The following is a 16368-nucleotide window of genomic DNA, read 5'->3' on the forward strand; positions in this document are numbered from 1 at the left end:
GTCTTCCTCTTAGTCTCCAGGGTACTACGCTCTTTCTTTATGAAACGTTAACTTCGCACCTGCTACGGATGCAACATGACTTTTTATGAATTAGCATTATCGCCGCCCTTGCTTTAATTTTCAAAAGAAAATAAATACAAGAAGCTATTGGTAAACATAAATAAAGTTAAAACAAATTATTAGTTTGTGAATCCATTTGATACCAAATGTAGTGTTTAATGCTCTCCTTGCTCAACCATTACATTATGACACCGTCCTCGTGTGAATAAGAATAAATTACTACTATTTTGATACGAACTTTGACAGGCACTCATCTATCTTATGTTTAGTGAAGATTTAATCGGAAAATAATTTAAATATTTAACAAATTATCCTCGCTTACATGTGAATTTCTATATAACTAAACTAAAACGAGTCCATACGTATGCTTCCGAAAATGTTGTAACCAACAATATACTTTAACGCAAAGAATTTCAAAAATAAGAAAGAAAGAAATTTTGGCCATACGTATTTTTTATTAGGAAATTGAATATTGATTTTGTGTATTGCTTTTCCCCAGTCTACTCGCTTCTACAGAAAATAAATTTCAGGATTTCATTGTTGTTTGCATTCATCTTAAAGGTTTGTGTAGTGTTACATATTAATTGAAGTCATCGAATAAGAGAAACTACATGTATATGGATTTTCACTATATTAAACAATGATATTTAAAACTTTCTTTTAAGAAGCCCGTTATTTCATGTGAGTTTTATATATTTTCAATGACACTTCTGTAGGTTAGCAAGTATAACAGTATGGTGTATGTTAGCATCAAAGTACTCCATACACATTAAAACATATTTTACAGGTTAATTTGTAATATATCGTTAACAAACAGAAGCGATAGTAAACGTCAACGTTAGAGAAACCTATTGCAATCGTCTACACCTCCGTAAATGAGACAGTTCCCGATTCAAGGAAAACTAGTTTCAAGTGCCGGTCTTCACTCGCTCCCAATTATTTGACCTCGAGGAAGATTGTATGGGGAAGTAACTCTGCGTTTATAGATTAATTCAACTTTAGTTTCAGCGGGACATAGCTTAACGTTCTTATCTATTGTCAATTGGATAGTATACATTTATTCACACGTGTCCTTTAGTGTTGCTTTTTGTAACGATGAAAGTGTTTGTGTATGGAACATTGCAAAGAGGNTGATAGACGTGCCCACCACCTATGGTTTGACGATACACAAGACGGTCGTCATGAGTTTTTAGGTGTTGGAGTGACCACAAAACAGTACCCACTGGTGATAGCCTCGAAGTTCAATATTCCGTTCATGTTACCTGTTGAAGGAACCGGTAATGTAAGTATGATACTGGTAATGATCTTGTATTCTGTCACCTTGCGTTATGAGGAATTAAGGATATATAAGGTTTATTTTTATGTATATAGGCCTATTATGTATAATTTTTACAATTCTGATTCAATTGGTGAACACATTAAAACCGTACAGTTACAACATTATGCCATACCTGTTTGCTTTATACCTAAATTAATTGCAAAATACATTTTTTTATATTAAATATAAATTCATTTTAATTTCTATTATTAGAAAACTAAATTTAGAACAGACAACGTCATAAAACGATGTTTAAAAGAATTGTTCAGATTTTATGATAATGAATTTCAAACCAAATAACAAAATTCAAATTATTAAGTGATTATTAAAATTGATGTTAAAATAGAGATTATTCTACAATAGTTTTTACCACAGAAATTCCATATTTACCACGATTCTAATAAATGTTAATACAAAATAGGACTGATATCAGCAAAATAACGTCGACTTCCAGACAATTGACGGAAACAATAAAAACATAAGCTACCTCGTATCTTCGAAATACAAGGGTCACGCTCTCAATAACCGAAAGAAAGAGTAACCCCTGAAATGTCGAGGATAACCTTTATTTCATATATAACCTGCGATATCCTGGATTTTAACCTTTACTCAAACTATTTTTGTATTAACTGTACATTTTGCCACTAACATTACATGACCTACTTGTATTCATATGTCTATTTGATTATATTATAACTTACTATGAACTTAGTCTAAACTTCCGTGAAATTACCAAGAAAGATTAAAAAATAGGCCTGCTATAAGATTTCCTATCATTAACCTGACACAATCTAGAATATATCTTTGGATGATTAACACGAAGCGTACATAGTCTCACGAGTCTTGTATGTACAGTTGGGCGTGAGTACTTTGTTAAAATAGGGCATAAATATGTGGTGTGCCTGACTTTGAATCATTATCTTATGACTTGACAGGCTTGTGTATAGGATATACATGTCATGACTTATATCAAGGTGATAATGGAATGCGACAAGTGGTGTTCAGCTCTCGGTATTACACAATGTTATATTGATGTTAATTTATATTGTCGGCCGAAATATAAAAAGTGTATCTTTTTAGAGAAAGAAAAACATGGTTTCCTATTTCGTCGAGTAAATGAATGGTCGGCAGGAAGGTAGTTTTTGCTTATTTTCTATAGAACAAATAAAGCAAAGTTACTGAAATAAATGATAAAAGAGAAAATTGGCCAAAAAAGAGGGTAGGTCAGAAGAGACGGGAAGTATACATTAATTGCTAACATTAAAATAGTTGTAAGGTGCTTTTATAATTTAATTTTTTAACAACACTTTTTTATTGATTAAAAGTCAAGTCTAATTAGGATATGGAAACAAGCGCGCATATTCTAATTGCTCTAATTACGTTAATAAACCATTCATGTGCGAAATTCCTTCAAAAGCCTTCCCCGAATAATGGATGATTTTTCTATGTCGAGCGACGGTACAGGCATGCGTGTGAATATCTTTTATACAGACTGTAGTGTAAACAAGTATCATATCAACTGCCCGAGGTAAAATGTGGAAAACTTGTGAAGTTGCAAACAGCTAAATAACACTACCTGGATTACTATTTAGGTCATTTTGCCTTATACGCACTGAAGTACAAGACGCAGTACATTCCGTTAAATTTTGACGTTCAGAATATATATAAAAAAAACATGTGTTTGTATATTACGGCTGGGTTTATTAAAAAATGCTGGAATACAATTAATTTAGACTGACTCGGCATTCGTTTGTTTTCAACATTTACACAGTTATGTTATATGCACCACAACACAAGCACATACCGTTTGTGGATTATTTCTTAAATAGTAAGATTTACTTTTATTTTGAGGACTTAGTATATTTTCTCTACGGAACGGTCAGACTACAATACCCGGTATTTGCCATTCAAAAGTATTGTTCCAAAGTTTGTGATATTTGTTGAAAATAAGACACTTCATCATCACAAGTCCCAAAAGACCCTATAATATACTTGTGACATGAACAATGAAATGTTGTTTATCGAGGTTAAGATATTGATGAACTTTCCTGTTTAACCCTTTTATATAACACCCTAATATGAAGGTTCAAAATGAACTTTGTGTTTAAATAATGTTTCTTCATAAACAGAAAATCAATGGAGAGGTGTACGAAGTTGATGACCGGATGTTGGAGGTCTTGGACGAACTTGAACGTCACCCAACCTTCTACCGTCGCGAGATGATCCCTGTCACAAGTGAGGATGGCTCTACTGTAGATTGTGGCTGTTATCTTCTGTTCAACTTTCGGGAGGATCTGTTAAAGCTGCCCTTTTATGACACTTATGACTCCAAAGGTTCCCATAATTTGCCATATGTTCCCCATATTTCGAGGGAAGACAACGACGATCGCGAAGAGAATCGCAACTTCATTTCCTCGGTCAAAAATGTGGAATGATTGAATTTCAAACTGTTTCTTCATCATATTGGAAATATCCTTACGTATACGGTCAGTAGTTTTTCGTCAACAAGGACTCCGATCATTGTCCGAGGGAGCTTGTCTACAACAAAAATTAGGATAGAAAAGATATAAAGGCAGACTTAAATTTATTCTTTGAAATTCATTTTTTGTTTTCAATAGAAAATTCTGGACCAGTGTGTAGGCCGCATAGTCCATGATTACAGTTCGACCCACTGTTACTGGGCTCTAGCTTTCAGATTAAACGCCGAACTACATATTTATTGAACTATACTAACATACAGATATACGAGGATTTCATTTTTTTTTTGTATTTTTCATTTGATATATAATCAAAGATCTTGAAAGTATTAGGAGCCGCACAAGTATCAATAACATAAAAGTTAGAGTCCAAAACCAATATAAAAAATCGACATGCTTTTGGATCAATGTTAAGGGGAAAATGCAACACATCGAGCAGAGAACAGCATTGAAGTTTAATTAAAATGGATACTAGATTACAAACGTCATAATAAAGATAGAACACTTACTTAATGAATCTAAATGACATACATCATGATAAAGATAGAACACTTACTCAATGAATCTAGATTACATACGTCATGATTAAGATAGAACACTTACTACAGAACTCCTAGATTACATACGTCATGATAAAGAAAGAACACTTACTGAATGACTCCTAGATTTCATACGTCAGTGTCTATTGTATTAATTCTACCTCCAAGTATGGATCATTATATGTGAAACCTGTTATTATTGATTTTATTCCTGAATCAGCTGCAGATTTTCCCATTCCATCAATTATCATATTTTGAGATTTATATTGGATTACTCCCTGATCAAATAAGTTCTACATCGGTCTTGCTGGATTCATTTGTTCTCAAAGACGTTTTTCCTCGAAAAAAGGGTCAGGCGGATTATTCCTGGATCAACTATAACTATCGGTGGTGTTTCGATGGATTATTTTATTTATTGTTAAATTTTGATGTATTTTAAATGTACATATATATCTAGTAAAACCATATGTTGAATATGTAAATCGTGGATTTTGGTATGTCTTAGTACATTGTATTGTTACAATGAGAACAAAATAGGACTCCACAAATGCATTTTAAACTGCAACACAAGACGTCCATAGGGTAAAATTAAGAATGATACACATAGCGTGAAGCAGATCTAACTTCAAATTAATAACACTCATATATGACAATATAATGTTCCCCAATGAGGCATAATGAGCAATGAATGGCATTTCTACTAGCAACTTTTAGATAAGATGTGATCAGTTGAAAGTATTGCAGTAATTGATACACACTATATTTATATCTCTACTATATGGACATATTACACATTCCACTAGAGAAACGGTACATCTCAGATAGACAGAATCTTCTACACGGTACCCTTCCAGGACAAGATGTAGTCACCGTCTCATTGAAATAGCATGAGAAAATGCTTCTTCAAACATAGCAGCAATGTATCTGTTTTCCATATTGCAGATGTCAAAATCACCTACAACTGTCCTATAACCCATATGGCCTAGGATCGCACATCTCAGCTCCCTGGGGATCTGAAACTTCTAGAGAACAAATTCTCATTCCCATCAAAGCCTGATGATGATTACCACCATTTTTCAACAAAACAGGTGGTTTCTGAGAAGCTGAAAAATTGAATGTTTATGCACGAGAGAGAATGAACCAAGACAAAAAGCAATCGTAATAGGTCAACCGAGTGATTCAGGTGACTAAACAGCCCTGCCATACTATTTAACATATAAACACACATATATCTGACCTGCTCACAACCCACTTTACCTCTAATATTACCTACGGCTGTTCGGCAGTACCTTCACAGTATACCTTCTAAGCCTTTGCCATGCACTATCACTACGACTATGCAACATTGTGGTTAACTGATTTACATTGCAATATTTGTTATATATGTGCTTGAATCTGTTTGTCGGATCTGGACTGTTTGACAGCTGGGGACCAGAGACTCAGAAAAAGGTGTTCGCTTCGGTGTAGGCCTGGTGGCAACATAAATGTCTAGACATGTAAATCTTCAAACGACCGCCAAATGATGACATTTAAATAGATGACGTAGCTTTATATATGCACCTCATAAAATGATAATCCTCCTTCTGTGATCCTGACCAGGTAGCACAATCAGTTTGACATTTAAGGACCATCGATAATACGTGAGTTGTACGACTTTAACTTTGGTCATGAGTGTGATCATAAAACTGTATAGCGTATATATGAATGTTTGCAAGATGGCTTCAGTAATGTTTTATTGTTTACCTTAATGTGTGAAGATTGCAATAGAGAGGAAAAGACTAATGATGACGTGTACAAATATGAATGTGATGTGAATGTCTATGGTCCAAAGAGAGTCTGCTTATCATGCAACTAAACAAGTGGCAAACAAAAATATCTGTCAGCGTAAAAAACAAAACAGATGAAGCAGTAAATTTGCATTGCATATGTTTTATTAAGAAATGGCCTATATTACATTACTTTCTTTCCATTTCCATTACCCCCTTCCTAATTATAAGAACCAAATGACGCTTGTGGATTTGTCAGGTAAATACAAATCTATAAAGTAAAACTTGTTGATAGGCTAGTGCCCTTAATTCGAGTTGAACAGTATCCCATAACGGAAACCTTCTCTATTGCTCGCTTCTGCTGAAAATAAATTTAATGAGTTCATATTACTGTTGCTTCATCTGAAAAAATTGTATAGTGTTTTGTATCATTATAGTATGAAGACCAAAAAGAAGAAGGAATATATATATAAATGCCCCTGTTATAAACAATATTTTGTTTTAAAATTTTAATATACGGGAAGTTTTGTATTTCGAGTGACACTTTTGCACGTTAGTATGTGTTAGCAATACGGTGCATGTTGTATCAAAATACCGTAATATTCATTAAACGAAATAAATATATCATATGTATTTGTGATATATAGTTAACAAACAGAAACGATAGTAACAGACTATGTGAGAAGGAAACCAATCGTGAATCATCGGCACCTTCCCTAACGAGACGATTCGAATTCCCGATTGCAGAAAATCTAGTTCCAATTGCCGGTCTTTACTCGTCCCCATTTTTTGACCGGAAGAAAGACCGCACGGGAAGTAACTCTAAAATAGATGCCATTTCGCCGGAACATAAATTCCCTCAGGATCACTTTTCGACTTAATGTATAAACTTATTCACACGTGTCCTGAAGTGTTGCTTTTTTGTAACGATGAAAGTGTTTGTGTATGGAACATTGCAAAGAGGTCAGCCGAACTTTCAACTGTTTGACGACACAAAAGATGGTTGTTATAAATCTTTAGGTGTTGGAATGACCACCAAGAAGTACCCACTGGTGATAGCCTCGAAGTTCAATATTCCGTTCATGTTACCTGTTGAGGGAACCGGCAATGTAAGTATGATACTGGTAGTATCGATCTGGTATTACGTCACCTTACAATATTACGTATCAAGGATGTATTAGGTTGTTGTTAATTTTTATTTATTCAGGGGCATAGCCTAGCTCTTATTGCTTTATTTTTTCGATATTGATTTACTGATTTTAAGAAAAATCACTTTTGGTATGTAATGGTTATATAAAAAAACATTTTTCGGTCTTCAATGTTTACTCTCTCGATAACCTGTGTTTTCTGCAAAGAACTTAAGAAATATTATATTTCATAGGTAGTCTGCTATATAAATGGTGTTCTAACCTCTACCCAAGTTGTTTTCGTTGTGATATATTGTAATGAATTTGGATCTCTGTAATTGGTTACATTACATCCTCACATAATGTGTATTTAGTCTAATCCATCAGAAATTAACGAGAAAGATTTAAACATAGGATTACTACAAGCTTGGTGATCCTTAACCAAATACTATCAAGAATATATCTTGGGTGGATTTTAACACGATATATACATTATACGTATCGGATACGTATAATGTATATGGGCAAGAATTCGCTATTTGAGATTTTGGTGTCCATTTGATAAATGTTGTTTTATTTTAATATTGAGAGCATTTACGTGGACTATTTAATGTTTTACAAAAATACAAGAGTGTTTTCTCAATAATTGAAATAAAATAAATCTGNAGACTTAAGAGTCCTGTATGTACAGTAGGTTGTGTGTAATCCGCTTTAAAACATAGGGATGATATATTCGGTATCCCTGTCTTTGCATCTTTATCTTATCACTTTGTAAGGCATGTGTATAGGATACAAAACATCACGGACTTAGATCTAATCTAATTCAGACCTTATATCAAGGCGATAATAGAATGCTGCAGATGGTGTTATGCTAAAAGTGTTAAATAATTATATTGATTAAAATGTATGGTCAGCAGGAATATAGAATGCCTAGCTTGATATAAGAGAAAGAAAAGGATTTCCTGTTTCATCACAAATATGGTCGGAAAGAATTGGGCCTGCTCTTAAGTTACCTAGACTTAATCTCATCTTATGTTTTAATTAGTCATCTTTACTTCTCTTTTATCATGCAGTGTGAACAAGTTTAGGTTGTCAAATTTTCGGAGCGATCCGCTCCTTTTTCAAGACACAGAGAAACAGAACAGTTACATGTACATATACATCATATTACAAGAAGATAGAATTGATATACTATAATTGAAAATAATCCGAAAATTTGACAACCTAAACTTGTCCACACTGTTGGAATTACTTCTTTGCCCCGTATAATATTTTAAGTAATTCGTATCCTACGGACATACCTCCATTAGGATCCAGTGTTATATGGGATTTTACCGTCTATGTTACTTCTTTGACCCATATATATATATCTATATACAGTCATGTGCTTTAAATATCTAAACATATCTGCATGAAATTTGCGCATGCTCTTACCTACGTACTTTTAGTTACTATGCTTGAAACATTCTCTCATGCTTTCGCTATAGTAGTATCTAATACTATCTATATATGTTTCATCACCTTGCTTTGATATTTTTCTGATTTGTCATGATTTTCGTCTTTTTTGGAGACCGAAGAGGTAGGGATACTGACCCAAGAAAATTGGCCCAAACAAGGGTAGATCAAAAGAAAAATAATCTATGGGATGATTGGGAGACGAGAAACATACTTAGTGTTAGCATTAGAGCATCGTCAAAAACATGAAAACACGGGGAGCTATTACAATTTAACTTTGTAACAACACTTTTAAGTAATTAAATATCTAAGTATTATTTGGCATGTTCTGATTGGCATTAAAGTATTACTTGGCATGTTCTGATTGCACCAATAAGCGAGCATCTGCGACACTCGTCCTAAAGCCTCCCCCGAATTCCAACCGCATCTAATCACAAGTGTGACATCGGCTGCGCTAGTGGTCGTGCTGGTGAAATAAAAACGAGGTATCACGTAGCAAAATTGTGAAGTCGCAAAACAATTCTTTCTTGTCATATGTATATTTAAGTAACTCTAACATTGCGTGATATGTATTGTAATCAATTAATTTTTGTCGAAGAGGACTTGAATCAGTTGGCAAAACTTGTGTCCAATTCGTTTGCAACATCTGTTATTTGCAATAAAATATGTTCAAATCAAATTGATTGGTTTTCTAGGTCACATTTCCTTATACGCACTGAAGTAGAACACGCAGTACATTCCATTATATTTTGACGTAAAGAATAGATATTATATACATTAGCCCAGGCTGACTAGGCATTCGTTGTTATATATATTTCATCACCATATGTGGATTAGTTCTTACTTTTATTTTGGGGGCATAGCACATTGCGGAAGGGCCAGAGTAATGCCTGGAGTTTGTTGTGTTAATGAATTTAGGTGTTATAGATTGTCATAATTATGAATTATTTGTAAATAAGACACTTCATCATCACAAGTCCTTGAAGACCCTATATAAAAGAATGGCATGTACAATGATATGTAAACAATAAATATCGTGTTTAAATATTTGCTTTTCACAAACAGAAAATCAAGGGCGAGGTGTACGAAGTTGATGACCGGATGTTGGAGGTCTTGGACGAACTTGAACGTCACCCAACCTTCTACCGTCGCGAGATGATCCCTGTCACAAGTGAGGATGGTTCGACTGTAGATTGTGGCTGTTATCTCCTGTTCAACTTTCGGGAGGATCTGTTAAAGCTGCCCTTTTATGACACTTATGATTCCAACGGTTCACATGACTTGCCATACGTACCCAGTAGCTCAAGGGATGTCGGAAAGAATTACAATTTGATTTCCTCGGTGAAAAATGTCGATTGATTGAATTCGTAACCGCTTTTACCTCATATTGGGAATATCCTTTATGTATACGTCAAGTTGTTACTCTAAAATTAGGACACCAATTAGTGTCCACGGCAACTGATGCACAACAGAATGAAGATGCGTAAAAACATTCTAACTTGAATTAGTATGGTCAATGAAAACGCGGGGATAGGGTCAGTCCCCTTGGCCAAACCTATTAAAAGAATATATATCCATACTATATTATATGCCCACAAATTGTATATATCGTTATGGGGGTGGGGGGAGGGTTCAACCTTTTCCAAGCTGTGACACAGAAATTAAGTTCCTATTGATGGGGCCAGACCCCGGAGTCAATTCTTATATCATGTTTGTGTTCATCTTATGGCTCAACCATCCCCGCTCCCAGGGGTACCCCCCACCCTGCCCGTTACCGACCGGGAGTTCATTTGTCCAATTTTGAATCCCCACCACTTGAGTATGCTTCCAACCAAATTTGGTTTAATCAGCGATGAAGTCGTTTGAAGAATGACGAATGATGAAGGCAACAGTATGGCAAAAGGTTACCTCGGTCCTTCGAACCAGGTGAGCTACAATCACCACTGACAATGTAAAAGTATTTGTGAAAATGCTTAATACAGTAACACTTAAATAAAACTTCGGATTTTATTAACAAAGTACTTAATTATTTACTGTACATTTATTGATAAAGACCTTAAGTTTTTAACCAAAAGTATATTTTTACATTTTAAAATCCATGAAAATGTTCCGGGTGAAGAATGAAGTATTACTAACGGGGACACTATTTTATGTATTTTAATGATAGATTTCTAAAGAATGGCGAACCAATTTTGCCAGCAATTTTGCAATGGCTGGAATAAGAAAATTGTTTTTTATCTGTCTTGCCTATCAAGATCTGTCTGAAATCACGAGTGTGTCGAGTGTTTGTCTGTCGCCTATTTGTTATTCACATTATAGCTAGATTTGATATTATGTTACACCTAGTCGTCTTCCATTGTATAGCATATAATATTGTTTTACAAAGTGAAAGAGCGTGCATAATGTTAATGTAATTTATGCCCAATTCCTTTGATGTATATAAACTACAACACCTTACCTTTGAAGCGATACCGACGTTTCCTAGGGTACGTGCTATTGAGATTGTTCACGGATAGAAAAATAATATGGATGGAAATTTGTTATTCGTTTTTAATAATGTCATGCATGCGTTGCATTCCTCCAGATTATAAATATTTTTCGAAGAATTGCCATACATGTATTGGAACAGAGTCGAAACCTTTTATTCTATTTACGAATGATAATGGTGATAAAGTACAAACGTTTCCTAAAACCACACGTATTTTTTATTTATGTGTTTTACAAGAAAAATTCAAATGTCGGAAAGCTACAGAATTCTAAGATAAATAGTTTTTCTGTCATACTTTTGAAACTATTTTCACTACCGTGTGGTCTTATGTTGCACGTAATTCCATTTTTTACGAAAATGAAGTCAAAATGATCGGTCAAGATGATTGGTCAAAATGATTGGTCAAGATGATTGGTCAAAATGATTGGTCAAGATGAGTATGAATTATGTCATGTGTATGAAAGTGAGATTGAGACTTTTCAATGCTTGTTTTTATTATGTTCAAAACTAAATGAATTTGTTTTATGTCGAGAGTTTATTTAAAAAATTGGTATAAATTTATCAAATAAAAAGTGGCGTCGATTATTTAATTTATATTATTTGCGGAAGCTTGTCCTTCTTGATTGAACAGGAAAAGCAAAGAATGCCAAACTAAGTATATAAATGTATGTATATCTCTACCCTTGGGAGTTGTTTCTGTATTTTCAAGAGACGGAATTTGTTTATGAATGCCATTTCAAATATTGACTTTCAGCTGTTCTTTTGTTACAAATTTCTCAAATATTTCACGTAAAACAGATTTTATTATCAAATGAAAAAGAAGAAAAGATTGTTCATCAAGTGATTTGCTTTGGTTTATTTTATTGATCGTCCTATTAACAGCTAAAGTCATTTAAGGACGTGCCTTCATGCGTGTTATGTAAACGTGCATGTGTGTTTGTGTGCCGGAGACAGGGGTTGTTCATCAAATATAGGTTAACAAATAACATGTCCGTTAAAGAAAACTATGCTTTGATATGAGTTCCATAAGGATGATTTAGTAAGTAATATTATTGAATTTGTAAATATGACACAAACGTGATTTGTGACTGTTCATGTTGAAATGTGATATGTAATTCTATAGTACTGTTTGAATACATGATTATGTGCACTGTGCGGAACCACATGAGCCCCAACCCCTAAAATCTTATGGCTCACCGCTGGGATAATAAATGATATATTTCTAAGAAGAAGAAAAACACTCCGATACGTCTTTTTTCTGTCTCTGCCGAAATGACTCCGAGGATCCGTGGAAAATGAGGTTTCCAACAATCAACCCGAGACCTTCAGAAAGTAAGATTTGAAATGGAAACTTTAAGGTCGCTTCAAAAAGCAAGTGATTCAAAGTTAGGAAGTATTATAAAATACCAAGGGGGACACACATTACTTATTACGGATAAATTATCCATGAAATAACTGCTAGAAAGCATACTATTTTTTTGTTGCTGAAATTAATATTCCGTCAGAGTTGCAAGTGCGAGACGAACCGCAAAGCAAGCTGATATTATCTTTAGGTCACTTTTATCGAGATACTTATGATATATATATATGATTTAGCTGGGTAGCAAATAAAACACATGTACAGTACTAATGTCTCGACACTATTCAAAAGTGAGTTTGTTTGTTTTTACAATAAGAACAAGTACTAACTGTAATGGGGACCATTACAGAAGTCTCCCAAACTGCCCCAATAATCGCAACGATACATCAGAAAATGATCACAATGGCATAAAACACCTTATGATAATAATGATAATTGTAGATTCTTATATACCGCTTTATCACATCCTAGTTCGTAGGTCGTCTCAAAACGGTTCACAAAGAATGCGGTCCATACTAAATTTGAGTGAAATCGAACAATATCTGAATTTCGACATCACAGTTACTATGACGTTATCAAACAAGACAGAAACATCATAGCATCACTGTACCGTTTTGTTTTTCACATGCACATGATCTCAAAGCATGATATTTCACCCAAAAAGAAATTGAATTCATCAAAAATTACAAACCTATTCAAGTTTTAATTTTCCAGATTACCTCCCTTTGTTGGTAGTTTGAGAGCAGAATTGGTAAAAATTCACCTCTCATGAGAATTCATATTACTCGGTCACTTTTGAAGTGAGAAAGGAAACATCTTTTTGCTTATTGTGTCATTTTCCAGACATTTAAAAGGTTTTCATTAAATTTTGGGAAAAAGAAAGTGATGTATAAGCAGGAACAGTATATATATACGTCCCTGGTATAAGGTAGCAGTGTACAGTAGCGTACAATGGTCATGGGTGATATTTTTGTACAATGAATAACACTTGTAATATTACATGTATCAAAACTTTTTTTAAAAATCAGCTCTTAAATTGGCATATACATGATGAATTGGACTATGTTGGCTTAACATTTAAAAAAAAATCGAATTTGGCTTGAGACTACATTTTTGGCCATTTACGAATCTGTGTCTACACAACAAAAGCTAGCTTTTCATGTAGCCTTTTTTGTACTCAGCACATGTGTAAATATTGTGAAAAAATCAGTTTGAGGACCTATGCTAAAACGTGAGTTTCTGCGACCGAGTAGATGATATTTTATTTAAGACAGGTTTTCAGAAAAGAAATCCACTTGCGTGGGTCAAATTTTGGGTTAAATCATGTTTTTTTACACTTTTAGGCGGTTTTTGATGTGGTAGCTGTGGTTTTCACAAGTCCCAAATCCGGGGAAAATCACCTTTTGAAAAAAAAAATCTTCTAAATAAACGTATTCAAAATGTAGTTTATCTATATATATATATATATACAAATGTAGGTGTTGTGCAGGATGAATCAGCTGTCCATGTTTATCCGAGACATGCCCTTCATTTTGAGGGTCAAGCCATTTCTACTGTACTCTGCTACCTCCATGTTGTTGGTATGGCAACAAAAACTATGCAGTTGAATTTGCAGTCCCCTAATACCCCTATATACCAATTTTCATAAAAATCAAACAATATATAAATTTGACCAATCAGAAGCCTCCGTGTGGTTGCTATATAGTTACTATGGCAACGAAACATATGCGGTTGAATTTGCAGTCCGCTAATACCCCTATATACCATTTTTTTTTTATCAAAATCGAACAATATCTACCCCATAGTCGCAAAGATGCATCAGAAAATGATCGCAATGCCTTTATACAATGTACACATACATACTAAATTTGAGTGAAATCGAACAATTTCTAAATTGCGACCAATTAGAAGCCCCTGTGTGGTTGCTATGGCAATGAAGGTATGTGATTGAATTTGCAGTCCTTTATTACCCCTATATATCGATTGTCATCAAAATCGAACACTATCTAAATTTGTACCATTCAGAAGCCTCCGTGTGGTTGATATGGCAACATAACCTATGCGATTGAATACGCATGCAGTCCCCCAATACCCTTGTTAACCAATTTCCACAAAAATTGAGCGGTATCTAAATTTCGACCTATCAGAAGCCAGTATATGGTGGCCATTTTGTCAAATTAGAAAACAAATGTCGCAGTTGAATTTGCAATGCGATATTACACAAAAATACTAAATTTGAACGAAATTAAACAATAACGGAGGTTCTACCAAATAGTACTGTAACCAGCATAATGGCAGTCATTTTGTCTAATTAGAAAATGAATGTCATGGTTGAGTTCGCGGTACCACCATACACCTACATGCCAAATTTGGAATGCATTTGAAAATATCTATAAAACATGTAAACTAGGATAGGTGACATTGACTATCTTTAGCGAACACCTTTAAAAATTTTAATTTCCCAAAAATTTCAAAAATTTGTGTTGGCCATTTTGTTGACAATGTCAAATATATTTTTTTATTTCAACTTTAGAGCACGCAAATGGTGGCTATGGTGGCTATATTGTCATATCAGATGACGGATGTCAGCATTGTGTTTCTGGTGTTATACTTTACCTACAAACCTATTTTCATCAAAATTGGACAATATCTAAATTTCGACCAATCAGAAGCCACGATATGGCAGCCATTTTGTTGACAATGTCAATTATTTTTATTCGACTTTAGAGCACATCCTATACAGATACTTTCCTCAAAATTTTATTTTGAAGCGCCAAATATAACAAAAAATATAACAAAAGTTATGGCTCAAAATGTTTCAGCCAATCAGAGGCTGTGGCAGCCATCTTGGATGGTGATCGGAAAAACAAAAATGTGTTTGCACATCTAGAGGCTATCAGTAATAATCCCTCAAAGTTTGGAGATCAGCCTTATAGTTTCTGAGAAAAGTGTTGGAAATCTTTACGGCGGGAAGCGGAAGAAGAAGAAAAAGAAGAAGAAAAAGAAGAGGAAAGAATAATAAGAAGAAGAAGAATCGGAGTAAAAACAATAAGTCCCCAAACAAATAACTCTTTTATCAATATGCAGTTGAATTTAAACTAATAATCTCTTAATTAATAATTATAATCAGTAACAAGTTTTAATAACTAGCAATACGGGAACTGTGGGAATGTGTGAAAAGTATATTTCATGATCAATCAACGTTTTACTCTGAAGGAAATAAAACAAATGTGTTTTATCTCTGATGAAAAAAAGAGATTGTGTACCATTTAACTTCTGTGATGGGGGGACATCTGGTTTACAACGCATTCCAGAAATTATACAACAGCACTACATGTATTTTTCCCCCAGATTCTCGTTAAAATTGATGCCTAACATGGAAGGCAATACAAACGCTAGCGTAGTTTCCTCTGGCCCCGACACCAGACTTTAGACATTTTGACAGATAGATGTCTGGTGAGGCCTGGCCCCAACACCAGACTTTAGACATTTTGACAGAAAGATGTCTACACCAGACATCTATCTGTCAAAATGTCTAAGTCTGGTGTCAGGGCCAGAGGAAGCTTGGGCTATACGAGACAAGCGCATACATTGTTGAATTTCTCTCAATCAGTTAACGTTTGTGAGATATTCTATATGAACTTATTACACTACCCATGAAAGAAACCAGTTCTACACAGTACCCTTGCAGCACAGGTACTAGCCTTGCTGTCAATACACCTACAATTATAGTATACAATGTAGGTGTATTGACAGACGAGGCTAGTACCTCTGCTTC

The 16368-nt window shown here is 34.4% G+C and overlaps 1 protein-coding gene across 1 annotated transcript; it reads left to right on the top strand.

Moving 5' to 3' along the window:
* The first annotated feature begins 1018 nt into the window (after window positions 1-1018).
* Window positions 1019-12865, top strand: LOC110443068 (putative gamma-glutamylcyclotransferase CG2811). Its single transcript, XM_021487042.1, has 3 exons — window positions 1019-1178; window positions 7113-7269; window positions 9808-12865. The coding sequence occupies exons 1-3, from the start codon at window positions 1156-1158 to the stop codon at window positions 10099-10101; spliced, it is 474 nt and encodes a 157-aa protein (XP_021342717.1). The 5' UTR covers window positions 1019-1155; the 3' UTR covers window positions 10102-12865.
* Window positions 12866-16368: the final 3503 nt, after the last annotated feature.

This window comes from Mizuhopecten yessoensis, unplaced genomic scaffold (genome assembly GCF_002113885.1).
Source record: "Mizuhopecten yessoensis strain PY_sf001 unplaced genomic scaffold, ASM211388v2 scaffold716323, whole genome shotgun sequence".
NCBI classification, from domain to species: Eukaryota; Metazoa; Mollusca; class Bivalvia; order Pectinida; family Pectinidae; genus Mizuhopecten; species Mizuhopecten yessoensis.